General features: G+C 40.1%; 1 protein-coding gene across 1 annotated transcript in view; it reads left to right on the top strand.

Moving 5' to 3' along the window:
• LOC127574856 (gamma-aminobutyric acid receptor subunit rho-2-like) overlaps nucleotides 1–14,514 on the top strand; it is a 45,379-nt gene extending 30,865 nt beyond the window's left edge. Inside the window, exons 4-9 of the mRNA XM_052024306.1 lie at nucleotides 1,666–1,889; nucleotides 3,303–3,385; nucleotides 5,664–5,804; nucleotides 7,653–7,805; nucleotides 11,062–11,258; nucleotides 14,203–14,514. Coding sequence (XP_051880266.1) covers nucleotides 1,666–1,889; nucleotides 3,303–3,385; nucleotides 5,664–5,804; nucleotides 7,653–7,805; nucleotides 11,062–11,258; nucleotides 14,203–14,514 — 1,110 coding nt within the window. The remainder of the gene's footprint in view (nucleotides 1–1,665; nucleotides 1,890–3,302; nucleotides 3,386–5,663; nucleotides 5,805–7,652; nucleotides 7,806–11,061; nucleotides 11,259–14,202) is intronic.
• Nucleotides 14,515–18,279: the final 3,765 nt, after the last annotated feature.

Genomic DNA, 18,279 nt, shown 5'->3' with positions numbered 1-18,279 from the left:
GGTTGGATGACGAGTATTGGCCTCGACACTGGGGGAGAAGCTCCCTGCTGTTCTCAAAGAGCTATGGGACACTTGAGATGTACCTTAAGCACTGAAACAGACAATAGAACCTTCGTATAGGTCAGCACTTTTTATGCTGAAATATACCCTCAGTACTGCACTTGGTACTAGAATAGAGGCCCATGTTCTGGAGTAGAGTTTGAACTCCCAACCATTTAATACAGTATGAAGAGTCAATCTGAAAAGTGTAAATGTACTGAGTGGTCTTTTCTAAAATATAATTCCCTTATAGTTAATTCTTTAGTCATAATTGAGGACAGGTTTACTCAGGGAAATAAACTGCTCAACAAACTTGCACCTGCATGTATTCTATTATTTCTTTTGAGAGCTTTTTGTAAGAGGCTGCTCCTGTATAACACATGTCATCACTATTACCTTCCAAAGAGTGAAAAGGAGGATCTAGGTCCAGCAAAAGTTCTTCAGTCATCAAATGGAAAATTTTGGAAACACAAAGATGTTTTCCTCTGTGGACAGAAGGGTATATTCATTATCATGATTAAAGTCATGACACTGTAGTTGTTTTTAGTTGCATATCAGGCTTCCATTTAATAGTGTTCAATGAAATATTAATGCCGAGGAACCAATTGATGTCATCAAACTTTCCTAAACCAACCACAACATAGACTAGATGCAAACTGCATCTTTCTCTGCTTAATCTGCCAAAATGTCTGGCATCATCTGGCACCAACCCAAGATTTCACACCATATGGCCAAAAGAGAAAGAATCTTTCAGTCCTGAAATTTGAAATCTATTAAGTTCTAATGTCTGAAAGGTACAAACCAACCTATAATTTTACTTCATATTTCCAAAGAAATACAGAACAACCTTGTGGGGCTCAAGGCACCAATTCTAATTCAAAAATCTAAAGGTGTTAATTTTCATTCCTAGCAAAACTTAGTTCAAAGACTGAATTTCAGGAGGTTGGATGCAGTGTTTCATTTTTTCAGAAATGGTCAGAGACACAAGAGTCTGCAGAACAAGAACTCGATTTATAAAGGAAATTACAAAGGGCGACTAATTTAGAATACTGAATTATATAGATACATGGGATCAAGGGTTGTAGAGAAGGTAATAGCTATTTTTGATTTCCTTTACAAGAAGTAGGGAAGGATCTTAAATATTAAGGGGAGTGAGAGGGCTGTATGATGGAATAATTATACATGGACAGAATGGAGCATTATCAAATGGTTGCATACTCTTCTCATTTCTGCCATTTTTATTTCTTATGCAACACATCTGGAGTACTGTAGTTCTCAAAAATATTTTTTTAATGACAAAAGAGTCAAGTGTTTGTTTCAAAGTGAGAAATCCAGATGAACTGTTAAAACCATCGTGATAGGAGAGCACAAATATCAAATTGAGCAAGCCCAAGGGGAAAAAATACAAGAACTGGTGATGATGCTAATCTTGGTTTGTAAATGCCTGTAGGTTGTGGCAATAAATTCATCTAAATGTTGTAGCACAAAGGGCTGTGCCTTCCATCTGATTGTTACCCTTGCTGTAATACCCACAACATTAGTTATATATCCTAACATTGTCTGCACTACCCTCCCACCACCAACTAATTATTGTCAGTTCCTGATAAATATTATTGCTGTCTGCAGGATTTCACGATGACCTTGTATTTGCGCAATTACTGGAAAGATGAGCGGCTTTCATTCCGCAGCACCACCAACAGAAGCATGACCTTCGATGGCAGGCTAGTCAAACGGATCTGGGCCCCTGATGTGTTCTTTGTTCACTCTAAACGGTCATTCATCCATGACACAACCACAGATAATGTGATGCTGCGCATCTTTCCTGATGGAAATGTGCTATACAGCATAAGGTAAGGAGAGCTTCTGAATCTTACTGGGGTTCCCACCATACAACACCAACCTCTGTGCATCAGCAGGACCTATTCTGTTTCCAAAGCCACCCATGCTATCAGCTTCTTTGAGTGGGATTGGCAATGCATTCTCAATTATAGGCAGCTTTATGCTGCAGCCTGGGTTGAGATGAAACAAAACCCTTTAGCTCTCTTGCAGTGAGCATAGGGGATTTTCAATGCACAGCTGTTCATCAGTTAGATCTGCTGAGGAAAGGCATTGCCTCGTACACTTAACGATTCCCAACAAAACATTTCCTGGTTTATTTCCCTTGTTCAGTTTGTGAAGATTTCTTTGTGAAACTTGGTGATCTGGTTTTTGTGTTACTGCATAATCCTCAGTTGGGAAGGGGTTTCACTGGCCACTCTGACACCATTGGTGCATCAGGGTCTGGTCCTCCATCACTCAGGTGAGTTCACCTGGGGGAGAGTGATGATGAACAATTGTGACAGAGCACTTGTGTCTGCCTGAATGTGGAGTGCCTGCAGCTTCTCTGCAGTCTGACCAATTAAAAAAGAAATAAATTTAAAGGGGAACTTTATTATTTGCTTTTAATTACCTTGTAATTGATGCTCCAGCTTCTCGACTCTTTAGCTTTTAATTTCCTCCACTGGCATCATAACTGTTTGTTTGGATGAACGGACATCTCTTAAAAGAAACAAAAAAAAACTGCATAGAAAAGGGAACTAAAACAGAAATGACAAGGTAGCAGGTTAGGCAGAATCTGTGAGGAGAGAAAAAGTTAGTTTCAGGTTGAAGGCCTCTAACCCAGAAAGAGCAAAGTATTATGTCTGTGATGATTTCTGTCATTTGTACTTATTGCAGTGTAGCGTTTATATTCCTCAATGCACTGGGTGGGAAATTTCCAACATAATAGGAGAGCTAATGGAGCAACCCTTCAGGAATCTGTCATCAAATTCCATTTGGTTTAATTTGGGGACTAGGTTAATATGTGTGTTTTATTCATGATAAGAAGCAGTCGTCTGGCTGGTTCTTGGTGAGACCCCTTTACGTGAATTGGCATCCTGAGGTGCCCGATGGATCAAGCTGACGTACACACACTGATGGAAACCCACCCAGATTTCCTGTATTTGCTTTACCCAGACACCCAGCCATGGAAACCAAGATATTTTACCTTGGGCTGTTTTCCATTTTTTTAAGAAGGCAGTTAATTAGCTTTTAGGGGAATGGTGATCACCAGGAATTTGTTGGCAATCATGGCAGCAGAATTCTATGAAACAATCCAATCAATTCCAATGGGTAGGTGTGAGGTGATCATAAAACCATGTTCATAACAGTGTCTGTGTTCACTGAGCAACATTGTCAAGCTGCAGCTATTAAGCAACATTATAAACAATCTATCTGATTTGTAGGGTTACAGTGACGGCGATGTGTAACATGGATTTCAGCCGCTTCCCACTTGACACACAGACCTGCTCCCTGGAGATAGAGAGCTGTAAGTCATGTGCACCTTGTATTTGTCCAGCAATCTGTCATTTTGTTCTTATCTGGACTTCACTGAGAAAATACTTAAAACCTTCCTGATTCAAATTTTCTAGGTTGCAGGTGAAATATATGTGATAAACTTAAGTACGTATCTGGAAAATGTCTTGGTGTCATTCTATATCATAATCACCTACAGCTTTAAGTATAAAAACTGATGGATCTTGTATGGAATAATTCAAACCAAGATTTCCATTAGAAATCTGATTTTCTACTTGCAGCAAGAAAATATATTGACACCTATAACATTACCATCTCACTGGTTCATTGCATCAACACAAAAGCTGCTCACTTACTGTGTTGATTGTTCAGAGTGTGTTTCCTACTGTTTTGGAGTGTATCCAACTTGAGCTCCAACTGCCAATGTAGCTCAGTTAGCCGCTCCTCATTGTCAAGAGTGTGAGCCAGGTACAAGACTGCAGGCAAAGGAAGGGGAAAGGAGAAGTATGGGGGTGGTTTAAGGAAGAAGCTAAGGGCTGAAGTGTTCAGATTTCATTATATTTAAAAGTAGTTTCCTCTTTTGTGTCTGGGCTTTATTATGGACTAGAGAAACAAAGGACTGCAGATGCTGGAATCTAGATGAAAAACACTATGATGCTGGATGAACTTGCTGAGTTCCTTTATTATGGACTGTACTTTGAGAGCCCAATGAGTACAAAACTGTGTGCTGGCTTCCAGTGTTGGGAAGACTTTGTCTGCTTCAACTCTTAATCTATAGACCCCGGTGGCTAGGTGAGGCCATCTAAAAGAAGCATCTTCCATGCTGACTTTTCACAGATCTATTGTGTGTGATTATGTTACATATATACACACATATGTATATGTGAATTAGGAGCAGTAGTAAACTACTACCTGGCCCTTAAGCCAGCTCTTCCATTTTATAAGATTATGGCTGCTCCGATGGAAACCTCAATTTTGCATTCCTGTCTCCTAATGGTAGGGTTCACCCTCATTACTTCTCAAGTATCTATCTACCTCTTTCTTAAAAATATTCAGACTTGGCTTCCACCATCCAATGACTCACAACCTTTTGAGAGAAAATTGCCACACCAGTGTTAAATTGGCAAGTCCTTATTTTTAAACCATTATCCCTAGTTCTATATTCTTCCACAAGAGGAATTCTTCTCCACGTTACTCTGTCATGGCCTCCCAGGTTCTTGCGTTTCAATCAAGCCACATCTAAACAAATCTAGAACCCCCCAGCCTTTCCTCATAAGACACCAAACCCCACTCTTTATTCCAGATATTGGTCCAGTACACCTACCTTGAGCTGCTTCCAGCACATTAATGGCTCACCAATCCCATATACAGTATAACTGAAGAATAACCACCCTACTTTTTAAAAATTTTTTAAAAAATTTTATTTCCAGCGTGGTAACAGGCCCTTCTGGCCCAACGAGTCCGCGCTGCCCATTTTAAACCCAAATTAACCTACCCATACGTCTTTGGAATGCGGGAGGAAACCGGAGCACCCGGAGGAAACCCGCGCAGACACGGGAGAACGTACAAACTCCTTACAGACAGCGACGGGAATTGAACCCCGATCGCTGGCGCTGTAATAGCATTGTGCTAACCGCTATGCTACCAATTCACCTAGCAATAAACAATAACATTCATTGCTTTATATTCATTCATTGCACAGAACAGCCTTTTCAACCCATCCAGTCAATGACCTGTGAGCTTTTAACCAGTTGACTGGCTGCTGGGCTTCGAGGTCCAAATAACTTCATAAGATACAAATGTGCATGGTATCCAAGCAATTCCAGCATGTGCCTCAATCTCACAAAGAGGTCTGCAGTTAAAATGGGGTCAGTGTGTTTACGAAGGGAACAGTACATTAGGTAGAATTGATTGATTCTAAAGTTTGCCTCATCCCATCCTTAGCAGGTGAGGTGGGTTAAAATTGACCCCATTATAAACACACTGATGCCAACCTGGCTGCACACTGTTACCCAGAGGAGTTTGTGTGAAAAGACTAATTACAAAACTTTATCCAGACTGGAAGACCATTTTTTGATTGGATGTTTTGAACCTGAAATGAAAGTAGTCTGTTGGACGGTGAATATGTTTCAGCACAATTGTTGTATTGCATTAGATGTTGAACAGAGAATAGTGAAGGATTTTATAACTTAAGGTTATGTTAGAACATTACCTGTAAGAATCTTGAGTTCCTGCTCTCTAGTTTCAATCTATCATAATTAAATGCTGTGATGCCTTCTCTCTCCCGGTAGATGCTTACACTGAAGATGACCTTATGCTGTATTGGAAGAATGGAGAAGAAGCATTGAAAACAGATGAGAAAGTCTCCTTGTCTCAATTTCTCATACAGAAATTTCACACTACCTCCAAACTAGCTTTCTATAGTAGTACAGGTGTGTAGTCTTGTGTGAGACATAAACTTAATTTCATCTAGTTTATTTGGTGTTCCTGCAGAGGAATTGAAATATAGCTGAACAACTGACCAGTCCTGGTATGCTCATTCTCCAGTTTTAACTAACTTTCACTCATGCTTCTACTTGATGACCTCCTGAGATCTGTAACCCGCTAGAAGGGGAAACATAGATGAAAACCTAAGTCTTAACTTGTCACAATGTAGTGCATTTGATACTGTACTGCCTTACTCTGCTGGAGACCATGTCATTAAAAGAAATACAATTCACACAGCATGTAGCCAAAAATCCAGCTGAACGTGAGACCCCATTGGCAAAAAGTAGATAAAGTAGAATGAGAAAACTAGAAAGATCAATTCATGACAAGCATACAAATATATTCCATCAAGAGAACAACCAAATGACCACACACAAAATGCTGGAGGAATTCAGCAGGTCAGGCAGAATCTATACAGAGAAATAAACAATCAACATTTCGGGTCGAGGCCCTTCATCAGGACTGGAAAGGAAGAGGGGAGAAACCGGAATAGGAAGGTTGGGGAGGGGAAGGAGCACATGCAGGCAGGTGATAGGTGAGTTCAGATGATAGGTGAGTCCAGGTGAGAGGGGGAAGGTAGGTGGGTGGGGGAGGGGGGAAGATGTAATAAGCTGAGAGGTGATAGGTAGAAGAGGCAAAAGGCTGAAGAAGAAGGAATCCGGTAGGAGAGGGCAGTGGACCATGGAATAAAGGGAAGGTGGGGAATAGATGGGCAGGTCATGAGGGCGGGGATAGGGGAAAGAGAAGGGGGAGGGGGCCACAGGAATGAGGGAAGACAAAGGAGAAAAAAAAGGGAGGGGGGGTGGAGAAGAGGGGAGGGGTTACCAGAAGTTAGAGAAATCAACGTTGAGTCTGTCAGGTTGGAGACTACCAAGGCAAAATATCAGGATAATTGAATTGCTCTTTCAAAGAGATTGCACAAATACCGTGGGCTGAACAGCCTCCTTCTGTGCTCTCCATGATTCCATCTAATCCTTCACATTTCAGATTCAAGGGTGAAAACTTGGAATGATCAGCTTTATTTGTTTGGTTTTGGAATTTAAGAAGCCTTGTAAATGGAGGTGAATATCCAAACAAAATCTGGGAAATCACATACCCATGACTGACCTTGATGGTTCAGTTTGTCATAAGAAACAAAACAAAACAATAAGATATGTCTTGTCCCAGAAAATTAATGTACATTTTGAAAAGAAAGAGTCCAGAATATCCTACCATCAGTGCTGGTAGGAATCCTCGCTAAGAAAAGTATGCCTTTGGTATCCATAAACAGCTTCACAATAAAACTGACTTCTATGGTAAAGTAAGAATATCTTTGCAAAAGTGGAAGCTAAGAAGTAGTTTTGGACAGATGCAGTAACTCCATTCCTGCCACCGAAATACATTTCCAAATACAAGGATCATAAAAAAAATTGTTACAGTCGCGTCAAAAGTTCTACACTGAGATGAGGTGGTGAGCGGAGAATGCAAATCCTATTTTCACTGAGCATTCACTAAGAGCAAAACTGGATGTCCTTTAGAATGCCAAAAATAAAACTGTCAGGAGGTCAGCCACCATATGGCAAAATTTTCTTAAAAATGTATTATCCCAGCCCAGTTGCTATTTGTAGGTATACTGCTTAGAGTAGAATTAAATGGTATAGTGACACAGGAGTAGCATTGTAGATTGGTTTAAAATGGTAGGATATGATTGGACCAGCATAGCTTCTGTATTAAACTTACTATTCTTTTCAAGCCCAACAATACAACTAAGCGTGTATGATCGCATACTGATGAACATCTGTTTTCACAAATAGGTTGGTACAATCGTCTGTATATTAACTTCACCTTGCGCAGGCATATATTCTTCTTTTTGCTGCAAACCTACTTCCCAGCGACTCTGATGGTCATGTTATCCTGGGTGTCATTCTGGATCGACCGGCGAGCTGTGCCAGCCAGAGTTTCGTTAGGTAAGCAAGTATGTCATTTTTAATAAAGATATCACTCATTAACTTGTGGGCTCAATTATAATATGGGGGGGGGAATGTAAAAGGAGCCTTGGAGAGATGAAATAAAAAGAGAAAATATTGGAGCTACTCTGCAGGTCGAGCAGCACCTGTGGAGAGAGAAACAAAGTTAATATTTCAAGTTGGCCCTACATCAGAACTGGGAAACATTAGGAAACAAACATGTCTTAAGTTGCAGAGAAGGGGGAGAGGTGAAGAGAACCCAGGGAATGTCCGTGACGGGCTGAAGATGAAGGGGGAACCTACTGATGCAGCTGATGATGGTGCCAGCTGAGAAGGTTTGGTGAAGGGACAAACGATCTGCTGGAGGAACTCAGCGGGTCGAGCAGAATCTGTGGGAGGAAAGGAATTGTCAATGTTTCGGGTCGAGACCCTGCCTCAGGACTATTTCCAAGTTTGGTGAAGAATTATTCATCACAGTTGATTTGTCTGGAGTTGATGAAAATTGAAGGGCATGAATGAGGGCAGAGGCAAGAGAAAAAAATTGTTGTAACTTTGAGATACAAAGCACAAAAATTGCTGGAAATCTGAAACAAAAGAGAGAAATACTCAGCAGGTCAAGCAGCATCTGTGGAGAGAGAAAAACAGAGTTAATCTCACAAGTTGTTGACCTCTAATCAGAACTGGCCAGTTACTTGAAATCTGATGTTGTTGAACTCATTGCTGAGTCCTATTGTTCCTTAAGCTAATGTGGGCTTCATTGAAACAGTGTAAGAGGCTAACTTGAGGTTGGGATGGAGAATTGAAGTGACAGACAACTGGATTTTCAGAGTCGTCCTTGCAGGCTGAACTAAAGCAGCCATCCAGTATGTGTTTGTTCTTTTCTAACATAGAAGAGACCACATCATGAGTATGCCGTTCATTAAATTGGAAGAAGTATGTGAAGTACAAGGGAAGTGAAGTGGTAAAAGGACAGGTGTTCCATCTCCTGCATCTCCTTAGAGAGGTGGTTCAGTTGACTTAGAAGCAATTTTAGCCACTACAAAATTTTGCAGAAAATATGCTGAAACAAACCCTATAGTTCAGTTGCAGTGTGGAAGTTTTAAAACATCTCCCACCCTAAAAAGTCAAAATCTTACCAAATTTTAAAGACAATTGGTTCTTGATATCCTAAAACTTCCTTCATTGAAGACATTGATAAAAATTTACTCCCAAATCCATATATTTCCTTGTTTTAAAAAAGGGTAGAAGTACATTAGTAAGAAACACAAAAAAAAGATGGCTGGGTGAAGAAGGCTTTAACCACCTCAAAGGCTCAAAACTGCCTCCACAACCAAGTCATCAGGTCAAGACCAAAATGGTAAAATGAAGGTACTTGACCAGACACAAGACCTGTGACTGGTGAGAGGCAATCCAAGCAAAACCTTTTGGTTTACCTATTGTTCAATAACTGCCCCATATGATAAAAGACATTACTGGGGACAACATGAAACCACTGAAATGTGTTGGTCACTAGAAAGAAATAGGGCTTTGCTGATGGACACAAATGACAAGGAAGATACAAAGATGTACATTTACCTGGTGGCTTTCATAACCTCAGGGCATCCCAAAGCCTTTCACAGGCTATGAAATAGTTTTTAAAATGCAGTCACTGTGTTAATGCAAGAAATGTGACAGCCAGTTTGCACATAGCTCCCCCAAAGTTTGCCGATAACATGAAAGTAGATGAGAGGTCATGTTGTTGTGAGTAAATTGGGACTCTGCAATTGGATATAGATAGGTTGAGTGAATGGCCAAACCCTTGGCAAATGGAGTTTAATGTAGGAAAGTGTGAGGTTATGTACTTTGGTAAGAGAAATCTGAAGGTAGACTATTGTCTACATGGGAAAAGATTACACGAGTGAAGTACAGAGGGGTCTAGGTGTACTTGTGCATGAATTGCAAAACACCAGCAGCCAGGTGCAGCAAGTGGTTCAGAGGGCAAATGGCACATTGGCCTTTATTGCAAGGGAGTTGGGGTTTAGAAATAGAGAAGTATTGTTACAATTGTACAGGGGATTGGTGAGGCCACATCTTGAGTACTGTGCACAATGTTGGTCCCCTTATTAAAGAATGGATATACTGGCATTGTAGGCAGTTCCAAAGAGATTCACGAGGAGAATTCCTGGGATGAGAGAGTTGTCCTATCACCAACTGCTAAAGAAATGAGGTATTCTTTGTAGTTTAGGAGAGTGAGAGGTGATCCCATTGAACCATATAAGATCCTAAGGGGACATGACGGGGAGCTGTTTTCACTGGTGGGAGAATCTCAAACAAGGGGAGATAGTTACAAGATCAGAAAGTGGTCATTTAAAACTGAGTTGTATAGGAGCGTCTTCTCACAGATGGTGGTGAATCTCTGGAATTTTCCAACCAGAGTGTTGTGGAGGCTAGATAGTTAGGGATATTTATGAGGAAGTAGATACATTTTAGAAAGATCAGTGTTATGGAAAACAGGAGGTGAGGCCTGGACTAGTTCAGCCATGATGATGTTGAATTGTGGGGCAGGCTTGAAAGGCTGTGGCCTACCTGTTCTCCTATTTTCTTATGTTGAAATAACAATGTGATGATGACCAAGTAATCAGTTTTATCAATGATGACTGAGCAACAAATATTGGCCAAAGCACTAGGGATGTTTGCCCTACTTTTCAAAATAGTGCTGTGGAACCCTTTACATCCATCTGAGAGCATTAACAGAGCCTTTGTTTAAAGTCAAATCCAAGAAACTGCATCCCTACCTGGTTAGCATAATGCTATTACAGCGCCAGTAACCTGGGTTCAATTCCCGCCACTGTAAGAAGTTTGTACGTTCTCCCCATGTCTACATGGGTTTCCTCCGGGTGCTCCGGTTTCCTCCCACATTCCAAAAATGTACAGGTTAGGAAGGTGTGGGCATGCTACATTGGTGTCGGAAGCGTTGCGACACTTGCGGGCTGCCCCCAGAACACTCTATGCAAAAGTTGCATTTCACTGTGTGCTTCGATGTATTTGTGACTAATAAAGATATCTTATCTTATATCTACACTGGAGTGGACTAACCCCCAATATATTCATCCTCGCACCTCAAGTGTGGGAGTTGTTAGGGAAGATTGTAATTGATGGACAGAGCGTCTGTAGCTTACATTCTTTTAAAAGCCCCTTTAAAAATTAAGCTAAAAATGGTTTTAAGATTATTTTAAGCTGAATGACACAATATTTTTCATATTTTCTCTATTTCCAGGTATAACAACAGTTCTGACCATGTCTACCATTATCACGGGCGTAAATGCTTCCATGCCAAGGGTGTCGTATATTAAAGCTGTGGACATCTACCTGTGGATTAGTTTTGTGTTTGTCTTTCTCTCAGTGCTGGAGTACGCAGCTGTGAATTACCTGACTACAGTGCAAGAGAGGAAAGAGAGAAAACTCCACCAAAAGGTGAGACCAAGCAACACAATCTTCCCATCATGGGAATTAGCATCATAACAGGAGGCCAATTGCCCCATCTTATCAATGTCAATGCCAACTGGTATTGTTCACCTTCACTGTTCAAAGATCTTTTTGTTATTTCCCATGTCAGTGTGTTCTCCACTGCCTGCATCATGTCCTGGAGTAGGATCCACTAACCCATCACTGCCACTTTCACTAATTATCACCAGCTCTATATCCTTTGGGTAACTGAATTGAAAATCCACATCAATACTTACAAATCTCCCGTCGCAGCTTGTCCACACTTTATCCAAGTTTATTTCTATTATTGTCATGGTCTGGTGATCTATGACCGATAGACAGTTCAGAGCAAAAATTCTGAAGGACAATACGGAGTTACAGTGAGGAGTAGATTTTCCTGTCACTTTTCTGAGCCTGTGTTGAATTCCAGTCTGGATTTAATTTAGAAATTGGAACAATTTAGAAAATGTATTTATGGGTAGGCCTAGTTGAGTCAACAATTATAGGACAGAATGTGAGATACATGTGACAGAACATGAAGCCTGTTTGGAGAAATGACTTATGGGAATTTTTTGTAACTTGGAATGTTTACAATAGAGAAGTTACATTTAGATTATGGAGTGGCATTTGTAGTCCAGAAGACTAGAGAATTTAATCAATTTATGTTTGGTTAAATCTAAGAATTTTGTTTTTACATACTTCTGTAAATAATTAGTTAATTGCATAATTTCTCATATGTAAATAACTAACTGCTCGATAATTTATTTAGTCAATGGTTTGGTTCATCTGAGTGTCAGGATGACAGCTATTGGAAGGATCCATGGAAAAGCAGAAGGCAAAGAACTCAGCATAGATTTTTATAACTGATTCCATTTAAGTCAGTCAGATGATGCTATTGCAGTGCACGAGACTGTCTGAGTCTTGATATCTACAGAACATCCGTTGTTGATAGAAGTACAGAATGGGTTGAAACAGATTGAGCAGGATGCCTTGAGAGAATGTTGTATTGTGATTTGGAGGCTATTCAAGAACTGCACAGAATCCATGAAGTTACCCCAGGCTGGGCTCAATACAGTGTTGCTAAAAGAAGCTGAAGACAATTGTGAGCAAAGTGTGGGTTTCGGGAGCAATCCAGAGAGGGAAGGCCAGAGGGGATGGCTGTCCAACATCAGTAGTAATAGCAGGCGAAAGCAAAGGTTCAGTGTCTGCAGGAAGTCAAGATTCAAGGCAGAGAAGAGGCAAGAAGAAGGGAGCCTTAGGAAGGAGTCAGAGCAGAAAATGATGGTTGAGTTACTGAGTATTGGTAGTAAACTGAAAGCAATGTACAATTGTAGCCACTGTAGTAATTAATAAATGTTATGTCTATATTTCAACTGACATTTAGAAAATATATTTATGGTTAGGCCTAGTTGAGTTAACAATTCTAGGACAGAATGTGAGATATATCATACATGAAACCTGTTTGGAGAAGTGACTTATGGGAATTATCTGTAACTTGGAATGTTTACAATAGAGAAGTTACGTTTAGATTATGGAGTGGCATTTGTAGTCCAGAAGACTAGAGAAATTAATCAATTTATGTTTGGTTAAATCTAAGAATTTTGTTTTTACATACTTCTGTAAATAATTAGTTAATTGCATAATTTCTCATATGTAAATAACTAACTGCTAGATAATTTATTTAGATAGTCAATGATTTACATAGGTTTATTACTTTTTTTAAGGGGAAGCAGTGCAGTACATACGAATATGAGTGTAACTTGAAGAACTGTATATGTACTGTGCGTTATGTCTTTTGATACTTTCTTGTACCAGCCCCTGCTGTTAGTTGAGTGATGACTGCCTTTAATTGAAGAGCTCCATTGGAGCTACTTGCCTAAATGAACAGCAGCACAAAGGGACCTTTTGAATCTACAAGTTGGGTTTAAAGGAATGACAAAGAATAAGTTGTGGAGGAAAATTTAAGGGTAGAAATTCCAGAGCTTTGAGTCTAAAATGAAAGGAAAGATTTGCATTTGTAAAGCATCTTTCTAGAACCTTCTGGACATCCCAAAGTGCTTTATTACCGATGAAATACTTGTGAAGTCTTATCACTGTTGTAATGCAGACTAGCTGGAAGTGGCCGAAGGCACAGCCACCTGTGTTTTCAGATCTCTCACAGTTGTCGGATCTTGAGCACAAGGCTGATGTATGAATGGATTTAATACATTTCTCCGTAGGTTTATCAAAGCGCTACAATAACTTTATGAGACACATCTTGTTTATTACAAATCCTTGATGACTGTCCTTATTTGATCTATGTCTTTCCAAGTTATTCTGCATTATGGTGTTCAGGAGTTAACCTCAGTGTTTGGCTGACTGGGCCATGGCTGTCTGGTTTATTCCCTTTATGCCTTTGAACAGAGGTGATATTTTCAGCCCTCTTGTACAATTTCTATTTGAATGCAGTGTGAAAGATTGTGATCAGAACAAAGGATTGTGATCAGAGCAAAAATTGTAAAAATCTACATTTCTCTGGAATGTAATCTTGGACCTCATGAACAACTCTCAGATATTTGAACATATGAATTAGGAGGAGGATTAGGTCACTTGGCCACTCAATTCTGCTTCACCATTCATTAACATCATGGATGAGGTAAATGTGATCTCAACTCTACATTTCCAGTCACCCCAGTAATGTTTCAGTCCCTTGCTTATCAAGAATATATCTAACTCTGCTGTACCTTAAAACATTTCAAAGATTCTAATTCCACTGTCCTTTGAGGAAGAGAGTTCCAAAGCCTCACAATCCTCTGAGAGAAAAAAAATCTCACCTCATAATGATTATTAAGATGAAAAACAAATCAGTTCGAAACAGTTCATGTCATGAATGTAATTCCAGAATTCCTGTTTTATCTTTTAGACATGAGAATTTTCTTTTCTCTTTCTCCAGTTCCCCTGCACGTGTGGAATTACCAGCGCTAAGGCTATGATGTTAGATGGTACCTATAGTGATGCTGATGTCAACAGTCTGGCTGGATATTCTGGAACTCCGATAATAACTCAGAATAGAGTCAAGCAGGACAGGATGGTGGTTCACTTGTCCATTGATGGAGGATCCAATCTACAAAAAAAGAGACGTCTTAGGGAATTTGTTGGCAAGCGAATCATCAAGAATACCCACTCAATTGATAAATATTCCAGAATGGTATTTCCAGCATCTTATATATTTTTCAACTTAGTGTATTGGTCTGTATATCTATAGATACTACTTTGAATGAGCTTATTCCTCCTTTAAAACCAAAACAAGTATGATGCAGCATTTGTACAGTATGAAGAACACATGCGCAAAGGAAAAGAAAATGAATGTGTGAAATATTAATGCATTTATTAAGGAATTTGTTGTGGCTCTTACCTTGCTTTTGAAACTCTGCCTTGACGTCGAACAGCCTGAACATAAATATTTATTTTTCTGCAAAATAAAATCTGTTTAAATTTAATGTTAAGGGGAATTGGATTGCTCAGTGACCTTTCAGCTCTGGAACTTGGGATCAACTTAACCCAGAATGACCTGATGAAAGTTTCCTCTGTCTGCTTGGTGGTCATGATCCTATGTGAAGTGACCTGGGTAATCCTGTTCCACGTGGGTTTAGGCAACATAAACACTCCCTAATTTGGTGTGGTTGGGAGACCTCAAGATGGTTGCTGGAAGAAGTGGAAAAATATCGGACATCTGCAGCAACAGGTGCTCTTCTGAGTGTGAAGGAGTGAGGACCATTGTGGGATCAGAGTAGATATTAGTGTGCATTTAATATTGCTCCGGTAGAGGCATTCAGCAGTTCAAAATGTATGATAATGCAAACACAGTGGAAAGATGAATTTTAACCACTGGAACCCTGTGATGTAATTTCAAGACTGAACAATATGAAAATACGTAATAATTAAAATAGTAATTTTTGAAATTTTTATATTATCATTAAATTCAGTCCATTATACAGTATAGCACAGGTGGCAAAATGCAGTGGTTTAGCTATAAGGAATGGACCCTGTAAAACTACATTAAAATATATTTATCACTGTATAAGACCTTTCATACATATAACAAATAGAGCAAATCAGAGAAATGGAGATGAATTGCAAGAAAATCTTTTATGTATTATAATAATAATAAAATTGAGTTTCTTCTTCAATCTCCTGTGTCTAAGTTAAAATGGTGATGTTTGCACTGAATCTGCAGAACTATTCCAGTCATTTTATTTCATCAGTTGCAACACACTCATATATAAAATAACTAAATCATGTAGATTGTCCTTTAATGAAGAAAAATATCCCAAGATCTTTTAAAAAGTAAACAATGTCAGACATTTTGTGAGAGGCATCCTTCTTCTTGGACAGCCCCATGGAGTTGAGGATGACTTGCTTCCACTTGAGTTCTGTGGGTTCTGAGGTGACTGATGAGGCCAATGTAGAACTCAGCTACTTCCACAGATGGGGCAGGGCATGTCAGAAGGGCCAGGTGAGTGAGGGGCATAGTTTGTGACGTGGAGCACTCTTTCTGCCATTTGTGGAGGGCTTCAGTGTGTTCCCAATGATCAAAACCACCCTGAATGCTGCCCCTTCATTTTGAATGGTCGTGGGCCAGGGATTCCCAAGAGTCAATGCGGACGTTGTGCTTTTCAAGGAGGCTTTGGGCACATCCCTGAATCTTTTTGCTCTGTCCAGCTGGTAGTCTTTTTCTGTGATAGAGCTTGGAATAGGATGTCTGTTTCAAGAGTTTTGGTATTGGGTTTGCGAACAACATGGTCTGCTTAATGGAGCCAACTAAGTACTATTAGGGCCTCATTGTTGGCTTGAGGGAAAGGGAGCTGAATAAAGACAAGATCAAAAAGGATACATTTTATCCTTAAAACCTTTTAGAATAGGCGAAAGAAGTAGTCGTCATATGAGAACAAAACTCCAGCTATTAGGACCATGTGGTGAAGATGGTTTAATGGAGGGATAGTGAAACACAAATGGCCAGGTGAAAAGGAGAAGAGCTGGTGAATATTTTGAGGCGGTGACAGAGCAATAGCAGACAAGAGTTAATGCAGAGAAGTGTAAGCAACTAGTTGTAGAAAGGGGAAAATTGTAATTTATATAGTCCATTGATAGTTTTGAAATAGCCAATATCTAAGCTGAAAGTACACCTGGAATTGAACAAATGCAGAGCAGCAACTAACAAAGCCAATTGAATGTTGAACTGTAGCTAAAAGTAGTGGAATGCAGGTGAGGTAAATAAAGATAAGATTACATTGTGCATTGAGCTATTTAATTCTGAATGCTTGGCATGTAAAAGGGTTGGAAATAATCGCAGACCTGAAGTAATCAGCTCACTAAAGATTTTCTACCTCTTTCTCCCCACTGCCCCTATCCCCACCATCCCTGAATACTTGCCTGATCTCAATGATTGGTATTGGTATTGGTTTACTATTGTCACTTGTACCGAGGTACAGTGAAAAACTTGTCTTGCACACTGATCGTACAGGTCAATTCATTACACAGTGCAGTTACATTGAGTTAGTACAGAGTGCATTGATGTAGCACAGGTAAAAACAATAACAGTACAGAGTAAAGTGTCACAGCTACAGAGAAAGTGTAGTGCTATAAGGTGCAAGGTCACAACAAGGGAGATTGTGAGGTCATAGTCCATCTCATCATATAAGGGAGCCGTTCGATAGTCTTATCACAGTAAGGTAGAAGCAGTCCATAAGTCTGGTGGTGTGTGCCCTCAGGCTCCTGTATCTTCTACCTGATGGATGAGGAGAAAAGAGAGAATGACCTGGGTAGGTGGGGTCTTTGATTATGCTGGTTGCTTCACCAAGACAGTGAGAGGTAAAGACAGTGTCCACGGAGGGGAGGCTGGTGTCCGTGATGCGCTGGGCTGTGTCCACAACTCCCTGCAGTTTCTTGCGGTCCTGGGCAGAGCAGTTGCCATACCAAGCCATGATGCATCGAGATAGGATGCTTTCTACAGAGCATCGATAAAAGTTGGTGAGTGCCAAAGGGGACAAACTGAATTTCTTTAGCCTCCTGAGGAAGTAGAGGCACTGGTGAGCTTTCTTGGCTGTGGCATCTACGTAATTTGACCAGGACAGGCTGTTGGTGATGTTCACTCCCAAGAACTTGAAGCTCTCAACCCTCTCGACCTCAGCACCATTGACGTAGACAGGTGCATGTGCACTGCCCCCTTTCCTGAAGTCAATGACCAGCTCTTTTGTTTTGTTGACATTGAGGGAAAGGTTGTTGTCATGACACCATTCCACTAAGCTCTCTATCTCCTTCCTGTACTCCGACTCATCGCTGTTTGAGATACGGCCTACAACAGTGGTATCATCTGCAAACTTGTAGATGGAGTTAGAGCAGAATCTGGCCACACAGTCATGAGTGTATAACACAGTCTTGCTGGTCTGAAGAGTCCTGGACTCTAGTACTGTGCCTGAGTTGTGGCAGGTCCACTGAAGCAGCACAGAAGAAGCTCTGCCTCTGAAAAATGCTAGAAAGCTTTGACAGCCAGTGAGACATGGCTCCTGGCTTTGCCAGCTGTCAAAGACGTAAGGGTTGGTAACAATCTCTGACATTTAAAAACAATTATAAATGATTAAAAATGAAATAAATATTTACATGTTTTTTTAAAATCAGCTAAAAAGGCCATAAATAATTAAAAGCATTAAATTTACTTCCCCTTTTCTTATCCAGAATCCTAAAATCTCCTTGAAATCAATGGAGCTGTAAATCCTACACCAGATCTAATCTGATACAGAGTGTAAGAGCCAAATCCCGAGTGTAAATGCACAAGTTTTAAAAATGTAAACTTTTATTCTTTAAGGTCGTAATTATTCCAGATTTTTTTAAAGTGTGATAATTGTTTTGGCGTTTTTTTCTGTCATTTTTCTGTCTGTCTCTTAATCCCACCTGTCCTTTCAATTCCTGACTTCACATTCCTGACTTTGTATTCAGACTGACTGTGATTTCCTGGTCCAGATACTGCATG

Source organism: Pristis pectinata, chromosome 10 (genome assembly GCF_009764475.1).
Source record: "Pristis pectinata isolate sPriPec2 chromosome 10, sPriPec2.1.pri, whole genome shotgun sequence".
Taxonomy (NCBI): Eukaryota; Metazoa; Chordata; class Chondrichthyes; order Rhinopristiformes; family Pristidae; genus Pristis; species Pristis pectinata.
This window is presented reverse-complemented; position numbering and strand designations above follow the sequence as displayed.